This window comes from Ahaetulla prasina, chromosome 4 (genome assembly GCF_028640845.1).
Source record: "Ahaetulla prasina isolate Xishuangbanna chromosome 4, ASM2864084v1, whole genome shotgun sequence".
Classification (NCBI taxonomy): Eukaryota; Metazoa; Chordata; class Lepidosauria; order Squamata; family Colubridae; genus Ahaetulla; species Ahaetulla prasina.
Genome location: NC_080542.1, coordinates 66,552,775 through 66,571,888, shown reverse-complemented (window position 1 = coordinate 66,571,888; position 19,114 = coordinate 66,552,775). Strand labels below are relative to the sequence as shown.

Below are 19,114 nucleotides of genomic sequence, written 5' to 3'. Positions count from 1 at the left end.
CTGAACAGATACTGTAATGATTGTCTGTTCAGGACAAATGATACACAAAATAATTTTTGGTTCACATAATAATCATCTTAACTTGATGATGGAGCAGACATAAATTAATGAATACTAGAATTGACAGCAGTGACATTTGTCCTAAATAGGTGGCTAGAAATGTGAATAAAATATGGTGAAATCTAAAGCTTTGATGGGCAGAAATGTTACATGCCTGTTAAGAAATGGCTGAATTATTTTCCAGTAAGCTTATTTCCTTTTATATATTTTTAGCCGCAAAACATTTTGTTAACTTGTGAATCACCATTGGGAGAAATTCGGATAGTTGACTTTGGACTTTCCAGAGTAATGAAAAATAATGAAGAACTAAGAGAAATTATGGGAACACCTGAATATGTTGGTATGTTTGTTATTTATGTGATCTTCAGAGCCAATAGCTTGCAGCATATAATGCAAACATTTGAGTTATGTAATATTTATCAGAATTTAAGCTTTGAAGATCTTATAATATTCAATTTCTATTCCAATAGAAAAGCAGAACAAATAAAAGTTTTTCACTGTTTCTGTGAGCATAACCTGCATTTATTAGTTAGCATTACATTACTTAGATTGCATTTGATTCTTGCAGCAAGATTGGCAAAGCAGATTTTCCAGTCATCTCTTTCCCTAGGTAACAATATCAATAACACTTAGACTTATATAATGTCCTACAGACTTATATAATGTCCTACAGTGTTTTACAGCATTCTATAGTCAGTTTACAACATCAACATATTGCCCCCACATTTTACTGAATGATGGAATGATGAGTCCACCTTAAACCCATTAGGATTGAACTCTAGAATATGGGCAGAGTTAACCTGCAATACTGCATTCTAACCACTGCACAACCAAGGTTCTTGTAGTGTTGCTCCCCTAATTCTTTGAAAGTGCTTTGCAGAATGTTGAAAGCATTTTATCTGCTTATAAAATAGCTATATAGGGAAGGGGAGACTCATGCAAAATCAAGTAATGGCACTTTCACTAGCACCCATTCTTGAAAATTTGAGTTTTTGGAGACTCTCCTTAACACAATATGTCCCAATACTATATTTCTTAGAAATCTCAAAAAAGATAGTAAAATACTATTCAGCCATGATCACAATAATGAAAAAAATTAGATTTTAATACATTGCTTCCAGAAAGCAATTAGTTTATTTTTTTTTAATATTCAAGATTTATTAAATGTCTGATATTTTTTATACAATTTGCCTTGGAGTGCAAATAAAATTTGATTAGCATATTACACTTCACCTTACTTCTTAAAATGAAGTTTATCAAGTCTGTTTATTCTTTTCACATTATTATACTGTTTCAGTTGTCAGTGCCAAGGGTTGAAGAATTTATTTCTACCAACTAGATTGTATATGTCAAAAGAAATACAAACCACCATCTCTTTGCCATTTCATTGCTGTCTTTTTTGTAACTTAACTGTATTTTTTTCTAATAGCTCCAGAAGTTCTAAGCTATGATCCACTCAGTACTGCAACAGATATGTGGTAAGAAAAACTTTTTATTGAAATGGTAATTCAAAACCACGTATTTTTCTCTCATGAAACTTATACATTTTTATTTTATTTTTCTATTTAGGAGCATTGGAGTATTAACGTATGTCATGCTAACAGGAATATCACCTTTTTTGGGGGATGATAAACAAGAAACATTCTTAAATATATCTCAGTTAAACGTAAATTACTCTGAAGATTTTGATTTTGTATCTGAATCTGCAGTAGATTTCATCAAATCTCTTTTGATTAAAAAACCTGAGTAAGATATATTTCAATTATTTTGCTTCATGAGTATTAACCTATGCAAATGAAAAATAAAATTGAAAATGTAAATGATTAAGTTATGTTACTCTTGGCTTAATAATATATTTCACAATATCATCTCATAATTTTGCATTAGCAGTGGATTTAGCTAGACTTGAATGATTAAACTGGAAATATCAAACTTATAGGTATGATTTTAATATATGTAATCTAACTTTTCTGGAGGGAGATTCACAGGTTGGTGCTCAAGGCTACTGTGATATAATCTGTTTACTTCATCCTAAAATAAAAAAAAAAGCTCTGATAAAAATGTAAGTTTTAAAAAAAGAATTTGACTATTTGCAATAGATTGTGTCCTAATATTTGGAAAATATAGTTCATATGAAGTTGAAATATTCTCAAAGCTAACATGATCCCAGAATGTGATTTTAAGCCTTAACATTTTGTAACCAGACTCTTTATGTTAATTTCTTTCTTTTTCTGTTTAGGAAACGGGCAACTGCAGAAGAATGTTTGCTGCATTCTTGGCTGACCCAAACTGATATTCCTGATAAAATAAGCTGTATTAAAAACACAGAAGATGAAACAAATGCTGTTACTGTAAATGAAGTCTCTACACCTGAAAATTCTACAAGTGGAGGAAAAACAGAAGAACCAGTAACAAAAGAAAAGCTTATTTTAATGGCTTCCTATAAACTGGCTCAATGCAGGCAATCAAAAAAAGATAAAATTGTTAGCCACAAAACTATTTCAAAACTATTTAATTTTAAGGAACCATTTCTCCATGAAATACCTGGAATTTACTGAAAATACTTTGAGTTTCTGCTTTGAGCCCTAACTTGTAAAATTGGCTCTTTTTTCTTAGTTCAGTTATGTATAGCTAAATAATATTTACTTTAATTTTCTATGGAATTGATATTGGAAATACTTTACAGAGAAAAGCTGAACACCTTAGTTTATTTTAAAATATCCAGTACATGCAAACCATTGTTTAAGATATTCTGTTTGTTTATTCATGATAGATATTTGAGTTGCCTGAATAAAACTTGATATTTTTTTTCTTCAAGTGCATAAAATAACAGTTAAAATTTGAATACTAGTATATAAGCTCGTTCAGTTTCCAGATTTCATAATTTAATATTATTTCTGATAAATGCCTCTACCTGTATTCCTAAATTTAATTTTAATGTTTGCCATTGGGAAAAGAGGAAGTTCTTTTGAAATATGTATATTAGTTTTGGTATTTAATCTATATAATTATCATTTGGTGACCAATAGTGCTGTTCTCTAGTTATTACCAAAAAAAAAATACAATGTACTTTTAGTTTCTAGTAAGTTTAGATAGACTTGTACTTAAATTGGCCAGTGGACTTTTACTGGTCCTATTTAAACTATTTGTCACTAACTAAGAAAGATTTTTTTTGGCTTTATTCCTAAATTTATTTTACTTCTACACACCTAGTTTATCAAGATGTTTCATTTTCCTTTAAAAAAAACCCTGATCACAGGAATCGGTATAGGCTGTTGTTACTTCGTAGATTATTTTTTTCTATGTAGTTATAAAGAGATAGATCTGTTATAACTCAAAGACTTTGACCCCAAAAACTCAATTATATGCAGAATGTGCATCATGCAGTTTATCTATCATGATTTGTATTCATTCAATCATTAAAATTTGTGTTCTACATTCTTCTTGAAAAGTGTTTTATTTCTAATAGATTTACTAACAGTTTGGGGAATAATACACTGCTCAAAAAATTAAAGGGGACATTTAAACAGCGCAATGTAACTCCAAGTCAATCACACTTCTGTGAAATCAAACTGTCCATTTAGGTAGCAACACTGATTGACAATCAATTCTACATGCTGTTGTGCACATGGAATAGACAACAGGTGTAAAGCATAGGCAGTTAGCAAGATATCCCCAATAAAGGAGTGGTTCTGCAGGTGGTGACCATAGACCACTTCTCAGTTCCTATGCTTTCTGGCTGATGGTTTGGTCATTTTTGAATGCTGGTGGTGTTCTCACTCACTCCATGAGATGGAGTCTACAACCCACACAAGTGGCTCAGGTAATGCAGCTCATCCAGGATGGCACATCAATGCGAGCTGTGGCAAGAAGGTTTGCTGTATCTGTCAGCGTAGTCCAGAGCATAGAGGCACTACCAGGAGACAGGCCAATACATTAGGAGATGAGGAGGCCGTAGGAAGGCAACAACCCAGCAGCAGGACCGCTACCTCTGCCTTTGTGCAAGGAGGGGCAGGAGGAGCACTGCCAGAGCCCTGCAAAATGACCTCCAGCAGGCCACAAACGTGCATGTGGCTGCTCAAATGGTCAGCAACAGACTCCATGAGGATGGTATGAGGGTCCGACATCCACAGGTGGGGGTTATGCTTACAGCCCAACATCGTGCAGGACATTTGGCATTTGCCAGAGAACACCAAGATTGGCAACTTTGCCACTGGCACCCTGTGCCAGGTTCACACTGAGCACATGTGACAGACTTGACAGGGTCTGGAGATGCCATGGAGAACGTTTTGCCTGCAACATCCTCCAGCATGATTGGTTTGGCAGTGGGTCAGTAATGGTATGGGGTGGCATTTCTTTAGGGGGCCGCACAGCCCTCCATGTGCTCGCCAGAGGTAGCCTGACTGCCATTAGGTACCGGGATGAGATCCTCAGATCCCTTGTGAGACCATATGCTGGTGCGGTTGGCCCTGGGTTCCTCCTAATGCAAGACAATGCTAGACCTCATGTGGCTGGAGTGTGTCAGCAGTTCCTGCAAGATGAAGGCATTGATGCTATGGACTGGCCCACCCGTTCCCCAGACCTGAATCCAATTAAGCACATTTGGGACATGTCTCGCTCCATTCACCAACTCCACGTTGCACCACAGACTGTCCAGGAGTTGGGGGATGCTTTAGTCCAGGTGTGGGAAGAGATCCCTCAGGAGACCACCCGCCAGCTCATCGGGAGCATGCCCAGGCGTTGTAGGGAGGTCATACAGGCACGTGGAGGCCACATGCACTACTGAGCCTCATTTTGACTTGTTTTAAGGACATTACATCAAAGTTGGATCAGCCTGTAGTGTTTTTTTCCACTTTAATTTTGAGTGTAACTCCAAATCCAGACCTCCATGGGTTGCTCAATTTGATTTCCATTGATAATTTTTGTTTGATTGTGTTGTCAGCACATTCAACTACTCTACATTGTGTTGTTTAAGTGCTCCCTTTATTTTTTGAGCAGCTTATTAAACATTTATTTCAGAACCGTGTGTTTAGATTATATAATTCAAACTATATAATAATTTGACTAAGTTTCTGTAAAAATTCAACATTAGTGCACTAGAAAATTTGAAGAAATGTTTAATATGAAGATAGTTTATTAATTTATATTAAGTATAAATGCAAGTTTTTGACTCTATACTGCTTTATAAGAAATTGTGAGGATCTAGCAGTGCTTCTTACAAGTTAAAAACAGAATTTCAAGGGAAACATTGATTTTGTGCTTATTATTAGGGCTGTGGTGGCTCAGGCTGTAAGATAGCCTGTTATTAAAACACAACAGCCTGCAATTACTGCAGGCTCGAATCCCACCAGGCCCAAGGTTGACTCAGCCTTCCAGCCTTTATAAGGTAGGTAAAATGAGGACCCAGATTGTTGGGGGGGGCAATAAGTTGACTTTGTAAATATATAATAGAATGAGACTATTGCCTTACATACTGTAAGCCGCCCTGAGTCTTCGGAGAAGGGCGGGATATAAATGTAAAAAAAACAAAACAAAAACAAATTATTAATTAATGCAAGATTTGTGTTTGTGTATATCCATATTTCAATTCAAGTGCATTCTTAATATGTATTTTTTGTTAGCTCATAGTTGTAATGATCTGGAATTAGGAGATTTAGTCACGGAACCAGTGTCATGGTCAGATCATTTTCTCCTTCGCCTGGACTTTCGGACCGCCGCTCACCACCGCAGGGAGACGGAGCCAATGTGTTGGTTCCGTCCCAGGCGCCTGATGGACCCTGATAGGTTCCGGACAGAGCTTGGGCCATTCCCTGAGGATCTTGCCCATGGCACGACTGAAGAACTAGTTGCGGCCTGGGAACGGGCCACGGCTGGGGCTTTGGACCGTGTCATGCCTTTGCGGCCTCTGACCCGGCGTAGATCTCAATTGGCTCCTTGGTTTTCTGAGGAGCTGAGGGAGATGAAACGCCGGAGAAGACCCTAGAGAGTTCTTGAAGGTCTAGCCGTTCCGAAGCTGATCGGACACTAGTGAGATCTTTTACTAAGACCTATCTAGTGGCAATGAGGGAGGCGAAACGTTCCTACGTTTCCACTCTCATTGCATCAGCAGATAACCACCCGGCCGCCCTGTTTCGGGTGACTCGCTCCCTCCTTCACCGGGGGGGGGGGCGAGAGGACCCCCTACAGGGACGTGCTGAGGAGTTTAACGGTTATCTATACGATAAAATCGTTCAGCTTCGGGATAGCTTAGACCAAAATTGCGATGATCCAGGCGGGATGACGGATGCACATCTTGTTGAGGTCGTTTGGGATGAGTTTGAGTCTGTGGCTCCCGAGGACGTGGACAGGTTGCTGGGGAGGTTACATGCAACCACATGTTTACTGGACCCGTGTCCTTCCTGGCTGGTGCTGGCCACTCAGGAAGTGACACGAGGCTGGCTCCAGGGAATTATAAATGCTTCATTGTTGGAAGGGGTTTTCCCCGCTGCCTTGAAAGAGGCGGTGGTGAGACCCCTCCTCAAGAAGCCTTCCCTGGACCCAGCTATTTTGGGTAATTATCGTCCAGTCTCCAACCTTCGCTTTGTGGCGAAGGTTGTAGAGAGTGTGGTTGCGTGGCAGCTTCCCCGGTACCTGAATGAAGCCGTCTATCTAGACCCGTTCCAGTCCGGCTTCTGGTCCGGACATAGTACGGAGACAGCTTTGGTCGCGTTGGTGGATGACCTCTGGAGGGCCAGGGATAGGGGTTGTTCCTCTGCCCTGGTCCTATTAGACCTCTCAGCGGCTTTCGATACCATTGACCATGGTATCTTGCTGCACTGGTTGGAGATTTTGGGGGTGGGAGGCACCGTTTATCGGTGGTTCTCCTCCTATCTCTCCGACCAGTCGCAGACGGTGTTGACAGGGGGGCAGAGGTTGACCGCGAGGCGCCTTACTTGTGGGGTGCCTCAGGGGTTGATTCTCTCGCCCCTCCTGTTCAACATCTATATGAAGCCGCTGGGTGAGGTCATCAGTGGTTTCGGGGTGAGTTATCATCTGTACGCTGACGACACGCAGCTGTACTTTTCCACCCTGGACCACCCCAACGAAGCTGTCGAAGTGCTATCCCGGTGTCTGGAAGCCGTACGGGTGTGGATGGGGAAAAACAGACTCAAGCTCAATCCCTCCAAGACGGAGTGGCTGTGGATGCTGGCACCCTGGTACAGTCAGCTGCAGCCGCGGCTGACTGTGGGGGGCGAGTTATTGGCCCCAATGGAAAGGGTGCGCAACTTGGGTGTCCTCTTGGATGGGCGGCTGTCATTTGACGATCATTTGGCGGCCGTCTCCAGGAGGGCCTTTTACCAAGTTCGCTTGGTCCGCCAGTTGCGCCCCTTCCTTGACCGGGATGCCTTATGGCACGGTCACTCATGCTCTTGTCACTTCCCGTTTGAATTATTGCAATGCTCTCTACATGGGGCTGCCCTTGAAGTGCACCCGGAGGCTGCAGCTAGTCCAGAATGCAGCTGCGTGGGTATAACGGGAGCCACTCGTTGCTCCCATGTAACACCACTCCTGCGCAGTTTGCACTGGCTTCCTGTGGTCTTCCGGGTGCGCTTCAAGATTTTGGTTACCACCTTTAAAGGGCTCCATGGCTTAGGACCCGGGTACTTATGGGACCGCCTGCTGTTACCTTTTGCCTCCCACCGACCCGTACGCTCACACAGAGAGGGCCTTCTCAGGGTGCCGTCCGCCAAGCAATGTCGGTTGGCGGCCCCCAGGGGAAGGGCCTTCTCTGTTGGAGCTCCTACGCTCTGGAATGAACTTCCCCCTGGTTTACGTCAAGTGCCTGATCTTCGGACTTTTCACCGTGAGCTGAAAACGCACCTATTTATTCAAGCGGGATTGGATTAAAATTTTATTGGGGTTATTTATATTTTAAGATTTTAAATTGTTTTAAATTTTTCGGCCACATCATAATATGTTTCCTTTTAAATTTCTTTTAATTTGTATACAGTGTATTTTTACTTGGCTGTACACCGCCCTGAGTCCTTCGGGAGAAGGGCGGTATAAAAATCGAAATAAATAAATAAATAAATAAATAAATAAATCTGAAAGGAACTAAAGGTTTTTACAATTATGAGTTACATAATGAAACCATGATTTATTGTAGTTGGATGAAGAGGATGTCTGTTATTTTCTGTTGTAAATTGAACAACCATAGTAAGATATGTCAACCATAGTAAGATAATTACACAAGTGATGTGAATTATGTTATTTGTATTTTTTTTGTTACTGTGTGATTATAGAATGATGAAAATTTACCTATGACTGCAGTGGAGCCTCTTTCCCTTCTTTCCCTGAAGCGCTCATTAAAATATCTAATCATTTCTTCTAGGCAGCTCCTAGTTAGAAGTATAGATAAGGACTTGCACACTGAATATTTTGGTCATAAATGCAGCATAGTCAACAGAAAAAAAACCTCTTTAGAATACAGGAGTACCTTTATAAAGAGTTATGAGCAGTAAATAAGTGCCATGTCTTTAAAAAGCTAAACAATTTTACAAAATTGTGATAGTATATAAACCTTTAATGCCTTTAAATTATAGCCACATCAATGGTTCTTCCATTGATCAATACAAAAATTATTTCTTTAATATGGTAAACTGTTTTTTCTGGTTCTTTAATGATCTTTAGAAATTTGCATATCATATTTTTTTCTTCAACTCTTCAATGAGGAAAATTTAAACAAAATGTTCAATTCTGAAGTTGTTTCCTGCTTTCCAGTTAAGAGAAAATTGCCATTCCGTCCCAAAGAGTTTCTATTAAATAATGCTAAAGTCTTAATTGCTTCATAACTTTTGCTATGCCTTAGTTGAATATGTATCTCCATCACTAATAATAGCATTATTGTTTTACTAGTATAGTCCTGAAAGCCAAGAGTATATTTTCAAAAGAGGCAACTTTTTGGTAGTTTAGCTCTAAACCATTTATTACATATTAACTTTTACAAAAGCTAATTGACTTTGCAGTTTTGCCATTTGTTTTATAAAATTCATTGCTATAACATGAGTAGTTCTTTCCTCTAGTATGTAAATTTTGTGTTTGAAAATTTTGTTCTCTAAGGCATCAATATACAATTGGAATTCACTTAAATTCACAAGGAATCATCTTATTGACTTAAAAGTTTAAATTCCACTTCTTTTTTCCTCAGCAAAGCTTACTAAGCAGTACTCAATTATAAAAAGCACTATTTTTTGTTCATAGCTAAAAATTGAGCTTCCAAAACTATATTTTATTTGTTTGTAATTGAGAATAATTACACTGAAAAACATTAGCAATTTAAGTTTAAGAATTCATTTCCAGAATGTTAGCTATGCTACTCGAACTGACAAATGAGAATTCCATACTTTTTCTGATATGCATGCAATATCTTTTTCCCCCATTTTGTAAGCAATATCAAACCAGTGTTAATAAAGGGATTTGCTTTAATAAAAGCATTGATTCTCTATGTTGTATATTCCATGGAAAACAATGCAGTGTGATCAAATTCTTCTGGATAAAGATTTTACATCAGTAGTTCCTGGTTTAAAAAGTAGACACTACTTTTAATATGAGAGCTATTTCTTCATAGTTTAATTATGTCCCTAAAAAATAGTGTAGTGTTAGAATTACAGATTAATGTTCACAGAGGCAGGTCAATATTAGGCAAATAAAGGCATAATGAAGGAACAAAAACAATGTATCTTGCTCTTTCCCAAGTACAGGTGAAACTCAAAAAATTAGAATATCATGCAAAAGTTCATTTATCTCAGTAACGCAACTTAACAGGTGAAACTAATATATGAGATGGACTCATTACCTGCAAAGTGAGATACTTCATGCCTTGATTTGTCATAATTTTAATGATTATGCTAACAGCTCATGAAAACCCCAAATTCACAATCTCAGAAAATTAGAATATTGTGAAAGGGTTCAATATTCTAGGCTCAAAGTGTCCCACTCTAATCAGCTAATTAAGCCATAACACCTGCAAAGGGTTCCTGAGCCTTTAAATGGTCTTCTAGTCTGATTCAGTAGGAATCACAATCATGGGAAAGACTGCTGACCTGACAGTTGTGCAGAAAACCATCACTGATACCGTACATAAGGAGTGAAAGCCTCAAAAGGTAATTGCAAAAGAAGTTGGATGTTCCCAAAGTGCTGAATCAAAGCACATTAGTAGAAAGTCATGTGGAAGGGAAAAGTGGAAGAAAAAGGTGCACAAGCAGCAGGGATGACAGCAGCCTGGAAAGGATTGTCAGGAAAAGGCCATTCAAAAGTGTTGGGGACGTTCACAAGGAGTGGACTGAGGCTGGAGTCAGTGTATCAAGAGCCACCACACAGAGACGGATCCTAGACATGGGTTTCAAATGTCGTATTTGTCTTGTCAAGCCACTCCTGAACAACAAACAATGTCAGAAGCATCTTACCTGGGCTAAAGAAAAAAAGAACGGGTTGTTCAGTGGTCCAAAGTCCTCTTTTCTTTTCTTGAAAAAAGTTTTTTTTTTAAAAATCATTTTTAAACAGTTTTCGGGAGTTTTCGGGGCTTGCGACCGTTCCATCGTGACGGTGGCCATGCCTCTCAAAATCCTCTTTTCTGATGAGAGCAACTTTTGCATCTCATTTGGAAACTAAGAACCTAGAGTCTGGAGGAAGAATGGAGAGGCACACACTGCAAGATGCTTGAAGTCCAGTGTGAAATTTCCACAGTCTGTGTTGATTTGGGGAGCCATGTCATCTGCTGGAGTTGGTCCACTGTGCTTCATTAAGTCCAGGTCAATGCAGCCGTCTACCAGGAGATTTTGGAGCACTTCATGCTTTCTTCCACAGACGAGCTTTATGGGAATGCTGATTTCATTTTTCAGCAGGACTTGGCACCTGCCCACACTGCCAAAAGTACCCAAACCTGGTTCAATGCCCATGGGATTACTGTGCTTGATTGACCAGCAAACTCGCCTGACCTGAACCCCATAGAGAATCTATGGAGCATTGCCAAGAGAAAGATGAGAGACACGAGACCGAACAATGCAGAAGAGCTGAAGGCCGCTATTGAAGCATCCTGGTCTTCCATAACACCTCAGCAGTGCCACATGCTGATAGCATCCATGTCACGCCGCATTGAGGCAGTAATTGATGCAAAAGGGGCCCAAACCAAGTACTGAGTATATATGCATGCTTATACTTTTCAGAGCCCTGTTCTATGTACAATCCTTGTTTTATTGATTTCATGTAATATTCTAAGTTTCTGAGATTGTGAATTTGGGGTTTTCATGAGCTGTCAGCCATATTCATCAAAATTATGACAAATCAAGGCATGAACTATCTCGCATTGCATGTAATGCGTCTATCTCATATATTAATTTCATCTTTTAAGCTGCATTACTGAAATAAATGAACTTTTGCACGATATTCTAATTTTTTGAGTTTTACCTGTACTGTGTCCTCTTTGCAACAAAGAAAATAGATAATGCTGTAAATTATACTAGTGGCTCTCAATCACCCAGAATATTTTATGACTAGATATGGAACGAAATATCTGTATTTCCAATCAACATTATGGGAGATAAGTTGGCCAAGGCTAGCAAATATTTCCAAGGCAGAAAGAGTAGCTTACCATTGTTCCTTGAGCTCAGATTTATAAATGAATTAAGACACAACTTTCATTTAATGACAACAGAATATGGATACGTGGGATGTTACAAGGTTTGTTACCTCTCCATTCCTGTTTAACATCTGTTGCAGGGTAAATTTATTGCCTTGGGATGAAGTATAGTGTGCTCATAAACATCAATTACATATCTCCAACCTGCCAATGCCGTTGATATCAGGCTTCAGAGGTCTATAAAAATAACAAAAGGAACCTTGGCAAGACTGAATGGGTCTAAATTTTGTGCTGCAGGATCTGGGACTTTACCATTTTTGTTACTAGAGCTACTCCAGACATGATGCACAATCTGGGGGTCCTTCTCCAGATTCACAACTACTGCTTAAGGAGGAAGTGGCACTCATGGTTAGGATAGCTTTTGTACATGTTTGTGTTGTGCACCAGTTGCACTCTTCTGGATCCTCATGCTCTGGTCACTTCTGTAATGTGCTATATACATGGACTGCTCTTGAAAAATATCCAGAAACTTAAAATCAGTGCAGAATGTGGCTGTGTGCCCTAGGATGTATCAATTTCCCAAGCAGACAAGGAAACATGAGTTAATTCTACTTTATTACATAACTACATAAACAAATCTGAAAATCCAAACCTCCTGCCATCTCTTCACAAACATATCTACCCAATTCAAGAAGTCTAGCAACAGGGATATGCTGTGGGTCTCAGCTGCTAAATAGTTTATTCTGATGAGACCCAGACAGCATGCCTTTTCTGCTATGATCCAGTCCTCTAGAACATCATCTCTCCACAAGGTGAAATGAGCCCTTTACTGCTAAACTTTCAGAAAATATATTTTTTCCAATAACCCTGGGGATCCCATAGCCAGCCTGCACAATAGTTACACTATATTTAGATGGATATTCTTCTGCAATCTTGGTTTTATTTAAAATTTTTAATGTGACATTTTAACTGTTGTTTTTATGCTGCCCAGAGTTATATTTGGTGAGATGGACAGCAATATCAATTTGTTACATAAATAATTATGGGTCTGCCTATAGAACTCTCTCTGAGTAAGACAGGTTTTACTGTCTAACTTTACATATTTAGGAGATCGGTACACTATATATGGATTTCTTTTAATTCTGTCCTCTGTTCAGCTACATTCTTCTCTCTCTGTAATTTTATTTTGCATTTCTTTTACATTTCTAACTGTAAACTACTCAGAGTAGTCATGAAGGCAATTACACTTTAAATAATAAATAAATGGTTCATATATTCTGGATGTCCGTAAGAATGTTTATTGAATTTGAATATACTAATACAAGTAGTAATAATTCAGTTCTATATATTACATATTTTATCCAGAAATAGTCTTCATAGAAGAAACATACACTGGAATTCTGTGGCCATTGCAGAGCTGTAGCGTCACTTCCTGTAGACTCCAACTAACACAAAAATTTGTTAGAAATGATATACTTGAACATGGTAGAAATATAAGATTTTAACATAGAATAGATTCATTACTGCAGTCCTCCCAATACATCATTTGTTTTAGGTCTTCTAGATAAATACTAGATAAACCATTAATTTTATAAAAGAAGCTTTAAATTGTTGATATTCCTAGTGAACTTTTTTTATTACTTATTTTTGTATTGCCCAATCTGGTTTCCAATGGGTAAAAATACCTACTGAGGAAAATATATAGTCTAGATGCAAATCAGTGAAAACCTACACTAGTGGGAGGATATAGTATAACATTACATGAATCACTTTTGGAAATCTATATTAGCAACTCAATTAACAATATGTCTTTATTTACATCAGCATTTTGTAGTGATTATACACAGTTCTGTATTTTTATCAGTTTCATTACCCATTTGTTTTTATCAAACTGCAATATCTCCTCTAAGGCTATTAAATATAGTACATTATTTAAGGTAGAATAACTATCATACACTGTATGGTTGTTCAAATACCACTATCTTTTAAAACTTACCTGTTGAGGGAAAAATCCATTTCTGAATTAACATGAAGATAACCACCTGACTTTTTTCCAGATACTGGTATTTTTACCTATAAAAGAAATCCTTCTGGTGAACTTTTGCAAATGTGAATTCTTTTGACGGTAACATTCTTAATGTAGATTTAAAATCTAGTGTATGAAAAATCTTAAGCAAAAGTTATCTTCATTCAATCTGATTAACCACAGACACCTCTTTAACATGTATACATTGAGTTTATATGCACACTAATTTTATTATCTGGCTGAACTACAGACTTGAGTTATTTATCCTTTGCCATTTTGTTCATTATAATAAACAACTCCAAATAGTTGGACTGTAGTGAGGATTCCTTCAATTCTACAAAAACTGTATAGATAGATATAACCATTTATTTAGCAACTGTTCAAAGTCACAATGGCACTTAAAAAGATGTCTCACCACTGGTTTTCACATGAACAACTGTTGCAGCATTCCTATGGTCACATGATCAAAATTTGTGTGTTGGCAACCAATGTGTATTTATGATAACTGCAGCATCCCAGGGTCATGTGATTGCCTTTATGACCTTCCTAGCTGGCTTCTGACAAGCAAAAGTCAAGGGGAGAAGCCAGATTCATTTAAAAATTTCAGTGATTTGCTTAAAAGCCAAGGCAAAAAAGGTCATAAAATCAGGCACAACTCCCTTAACAACCATCTTGCTTAGCAATGGAAATTCTGGTTCTAACTGCAGTCATAAATGGAAAGTTACCTATATGAAGTTTCTTAGACCTTTCAGACCAATAGTGGGAATCTTGTCTTCTTCCAGTTATTTCCAAATGCTTAACATCCATAATTAAGACAACTGATAGGGAGTTCAGAAAGATTTGGTGAATAAAAATCCTCATTCTTGAATTCTGATCTAGTCAAATCAGCACCTAATTCATTACATGGATTTAAGTAGAGATGATCTTCCCATTTGTAAATTATCCATCCATATCAATTGAAGCCAAATTAGTCTTATATAGAATGAATTTACTTATTGAAGTCTAGTCACATAACTCCTGAGGTCTAAGAAGAATATTTTGGTATGGGATTTTTTTTAAAGAAGATATTAGGGGACATAGCCAGGATCTTTTAAATGTAAACATATATTATATATGTAACTTTTTATTTATTTATTTTGTTTGTTTATTCATTTATTCAGGTTTATGTAGTATATATTGGAGGTGGTGATCCTTTGAGAGCTGTATGCAACAAAATTTCATCTTAATGTATGCCAATTAGTGTGCATTCAAAGTGATAATAAAATTTTTCTATTCTATTCTATTCTATTCTATTCTAAATTTTCTACCAATGAGTGGTCATTCTCAGCAACACTGGACTTCCTGTTCAGTTGTATGCTAAAATCTTCCTTGTTAGATGGACAAATAATGTTGAAAGAACCAATTTCATTTTCCTACAATTGGAAATGATTTCATGTTCATATACTTTGGCTATTGTTAATTTTCCAACCAAATTAATATCACAATGTAATCAACTGAATGTTGAAAACAATGATTTGAGTCCTAGCCAAAAAATTAAAAGCGTGGAAATACTGCCATAAAATGTATACTGTGCCAAGGTAATCTTTTGCAAATTTACGGATATTAATCCATTAAGTTTAAAATTTAGTTCAAATCAGATTAGTCTCGTATAGATAGTGAAATCATTCTAAGACCACTTGCATTATTTTCAAAATCTGGGTATCTTACTAAAGGTAGTCCTTATTTAATATTTATAATGTTATAATGTTATAATTGTTTAATATTTATAATGGTGTAAAAAACCAACTTTGACAACCATCACAATATCCTATAATCACAATCACCATTTGTGTGCTTCGTAACCAGATTATGATAAGCAGTTAACAGAGAATAAAGAAATAAAATCGTTAAGTCACAATTATGTAATATTTCAATACAATAAAATGGGACATGATGCCATAAGTCCATTATGGTCATGTGATTTTCTGCTTAGCAACTGTGATACTTGGTGATAGACTTGCCTGTCCCAATTGTGGTCAGTAAGCAAGAACTACCTGTATGAGATTAAATAAAAACTTTGAAGATATTAGGAGGTTTAGGCAAAGTTTAAAATTTGTTGAATCCATTTGGAGCCTCTTTCAAAATCAGTATGACACATTATTTTTTTACACATTATTACTAGTATAACTACAAGTACTACCATTTTAAATTACTGAATAATATTCAATAATAATTCCAAACTTTCAGAAACCTGTCTCTGCTACTTAGCATACCATTTTCTGTATTGACTTTAAAAACATCCTATAAAGCTAGTCAAACTGAAACTGTTTTTTGTTCTTTGTCATGACTTCTGTTTCCTTACTTCACCATCAGCTCCTAACCTAATGCATCTGCTGGTTACCTGGGCTGTTGACTTATCAACGCGGTTGCTCTTGTCTCTCAAGCTGATGTAGTGAACTTTCAGAGGGGGAGCACCAAGTGCTTCTAGGGCTATGGGGTCTGCTTGAAGGTGCTTAAGAGCATCCTGATAGTATTTTGTTCTAGAGAAAACTCCTGAATAAAAAAGCAAAAAAGAAAAACAATATTATTTTGGACAGAATATCAAAAAAGAACACAGTTAAATATTAATCAGACCAACTGATGCTCAAGCCAAGAAAATTAAAGTGCTGTGAGTCTCCTAGAATTTCCTTCCTTTTACAGTCCCAAAAGTGCTTTTTTCAAGAGGCAACTGGACTTTCTTATCCAAGAAGCTTCTTCGTATTAGAAAGTCACTTTGTATTGAGCAAATAAGGGGTTTGTTGTTCTTTGCTCATCCATCCCAAATGTGACTAAAACAGGGATTAAATTGCTTACTTCCCAGCTTGGAATAGGGGATTCAAAAATATCAGGGGAGATAAAGTCACTGTTGCAAACCACGTTCTTTCTATTTCATGTCAGTATTTCATGTCCCTTTATATCAAGAGTCCCTGTCCTGCTCTCTGCTTTAAAGTTCTCTATTCATATCTATAGACCAGGAGATGATACCCCAAGGTTCAAAGGCCCCTCAAAAGTTAGGCAGAGATGTTTTAGATGTACCAGATGGAAAATATCATTCTTGAAATATTTCATCAGAAATGAGACAGGGACTAAGTACACCAGCATCAGAACTGGATTTGCATTCATTTCCTCCACTACAATTAATGAAAAAGGAATAAAATTACCGATAAGTCAGTAGAAACAAAGGAGTAGGGCAAAAGAAAAAGAAACCCTCTTTTTTAGAAAGTAATTATTCCTTTCAATAAATTCTCCCACCAGAGTCGTCATAGCTGTTTTACATCTTGATAAATCTTAAAAACAAGATACCACTGTTTATTTGGCTAGAATTTGCTTAGGGAATAGAAAAGGCCTCTTAGTTGTTTTCCATAGTTTTGCAGCAATGAATCTAGCCTGGAAGAGCAACATTTAGCACAAATGTAGACCCATAAGGTTCAGTAAACTTGATTGACTGAGTGATAATTCTGACCTGTACTCAAGTTTTAAAAATCTCCTATCTGTAAGCAACTTTAAATACATTGCTATTTATATATCACATTATTCTGGATTTTTATATACTTGTCCACTACTTAGTCAGATAAATTTGGAAATTCGATATCTCCATTGGTGCCTTGGAATTATGATTTCAGCATTGATACTAACACAACATTTTGCCTTCTAGTGCTGCCTGCCCTTTTGAGAAAATCAGTCCATTGGTTGGCAATCCAATAGCAAGCAAAGTATGAGTTTTAGTAATGTTTACCAACCACAAGTTTCTTGTGTTTCTATTTCTTAGCAAATGGCGGGTCATATCTTGCTCTATTTATGAAAGTAGAGCATGATGGCAAAATCTACATTTATAGAATTGTTTTGGCAGAACAACAGAACTTTGTTGCATCATTTGCTTTTTTCCCTATAAACTTGTACGATGAATAGAAAATTATTTTGCAGTGAAAGAAGTATAGCTACTGTTCTGGAAACTCGTTTGATATATGAAATATTAAGCTATGTAGGAAAAATAAGATTTATAAAATCCATTATCAGCTAAGGTTATTTATATCTTTTTGTTGTTGAAAATGTATCACAAATGAGTTGGGATTCTACAAAATCAAATAATTTTCAAAAAGATCTTAACTACAAAATATATATCTTCTAAACTTTGAATCTGAAAAAATAAAGTTTTATGCCAGAGCCCTCATGTGTGATTTGCATACCTTTTTGGTATGTATACCAAAATGTATACCTTATTTCTTATAATTTATTTTAAGACTCAAGCATTGTCAGTCAGACCCATATTCAAGGCAAATTTTGGATTTGTAAATATCAGTATGTTTTCCTTAGAAACACTATTTATAAAGCACCATTTATCACCCAATGGGATTGGCCTGTCTTTCCTGCACCAGCAAAGAAATTTCACCTGGCAGGGTCCAGGAGAAGAGCCTTTTCTGCCAAGGCTTCTGCCCTCTGGAACATTATGCCTCCATAATGTTCCAGAGGGCAAAGTAATGGAAATCAATCATCAAAGTAATGGAATCAATCATCAACTAATCCATTACCTTCCACTTAGAAATAAACAACCTACTCTCTAATAAACAATTTGGTTTCAGAAAAAAATTATCATGTAACTTACAACTTCTCCACTGTAAAAACATATGGACTACAAATCTTGATCAAGGCAAAGCAATAGATGCAATCTACATAGACTTCTGCAAGGCTTTTGACTCAGTAGTACATGATAAACTTCTCCTAAAACTAAAATCTTATGGCATTTCAGGACCCCTTCACAAATGGATATCTGCTTTTCTGTCTAGCAGACAACAAGTGCAATGCTTTATCAAATCCTGTTCCTGTCAAGAGTGGCGTTCCTCAAGGTAGCGTTCTTGGACCTACGCTCTTCATACAATACATAAATGATCTTTGTGGCCATATCTCAAGTAATTGCGTTCTCTTTGCTGACGATGTCAAACTATTTAACATTACCGACAATACATCTACCATTCAAAAAGACCTTGATCATCTAACCGCTTGGTCTAAAACTTGGCAACTCCAAATCTCAACCAGCAAATGCTCAGTCTTACATATTGGAAAAAAGAACCCAAACACTAAGTACAAGCTTGATGGACATTACTTAATAGATGACCCCCACCCTGTTAAAGACCTTGGAGTTTTCATATCAAATGATCTAAGTGCCAAAACTCACTGCAACTACATAGCAAAAAAGGCTCTAAGAGTTGTAAACCTAATCCTGCATAGCTTCTTTTCCAAAAACACTACACTACTAACCAGAGCATATAAAACATTTGCTAGGCCAATTCTAGAATACAGCTCGCCTGTTTTTTTCTTCATATATATATATGTGTGTGTGTGTATATATATATATATATATATATGTCTTTGGTTATTCGGGTTTTCTCCCGCGT

At 37.0% G+C, this 19,114-nt stretch overlaps 2 protein-coding genes across 4 annotated transcripts in view; one reads left to right on the top strand and one right to left on the bottom strand.

The window, feature by feature from the left end:
- The window catches only part of STK17A (serine/threonine kinase 17a), a 32,858-nt gene extending 29,842 nt beyond the window's left edge, over nt 1-3,016 (top strand). The window contains exons 4-7 of the mRNA XM_058182895.1: nt 274-400; nt 1,490-1,538; nt 1,630-1,806; nt 2,300-3,016. Coding sequence (XP_058038878.1) covers nt 274-400; nt 1,490-1,538; nt 1,630-1,806; nt 2,300-2,618 — 672 coding nt within the window. The 3' untranslated portion in view covers nt 2,619-3,016. The remainder of the gene's footprint in view (nt 1-273; nt 401-1,489; nt 1,539-1,629; nt 1,807-2,299) is intronic.
- Nucleotides 3,017-12,306: 9,290 nt separating this feature from the next.
- The window catches only part of LOC131197612 (cytochrome c oxidase assembly factor 1 homolog), a 37,811-nt gene continuing 31,003 nt past the window's right edge, over nt 12,307-19,114 (bottom strand). For all 3 annotated transcript variants that reach the window (XM_058181884.1, XM_058181885.1, XM_058181883.1), the window contains 3 exons: nt 16,084-16,235; nt 13,674-13,750; nt 12,307-13,122 (listed from right to left, as the gene is read on the bottom strand). In XM_058181884.1, the coding sequence (XP_058037867.1) occupies nt 13,035-13,122; nt 13,674-13,750; nt 16,084-16,235 (317 nt within the window). In that variant the 3' untranslated portion in view covers nt 12,307-13,034. The remainder of the gene's footprint in view (nt 13,123-13,673; nt 13,751-16,083; nt 16,236-19,114) is intronic.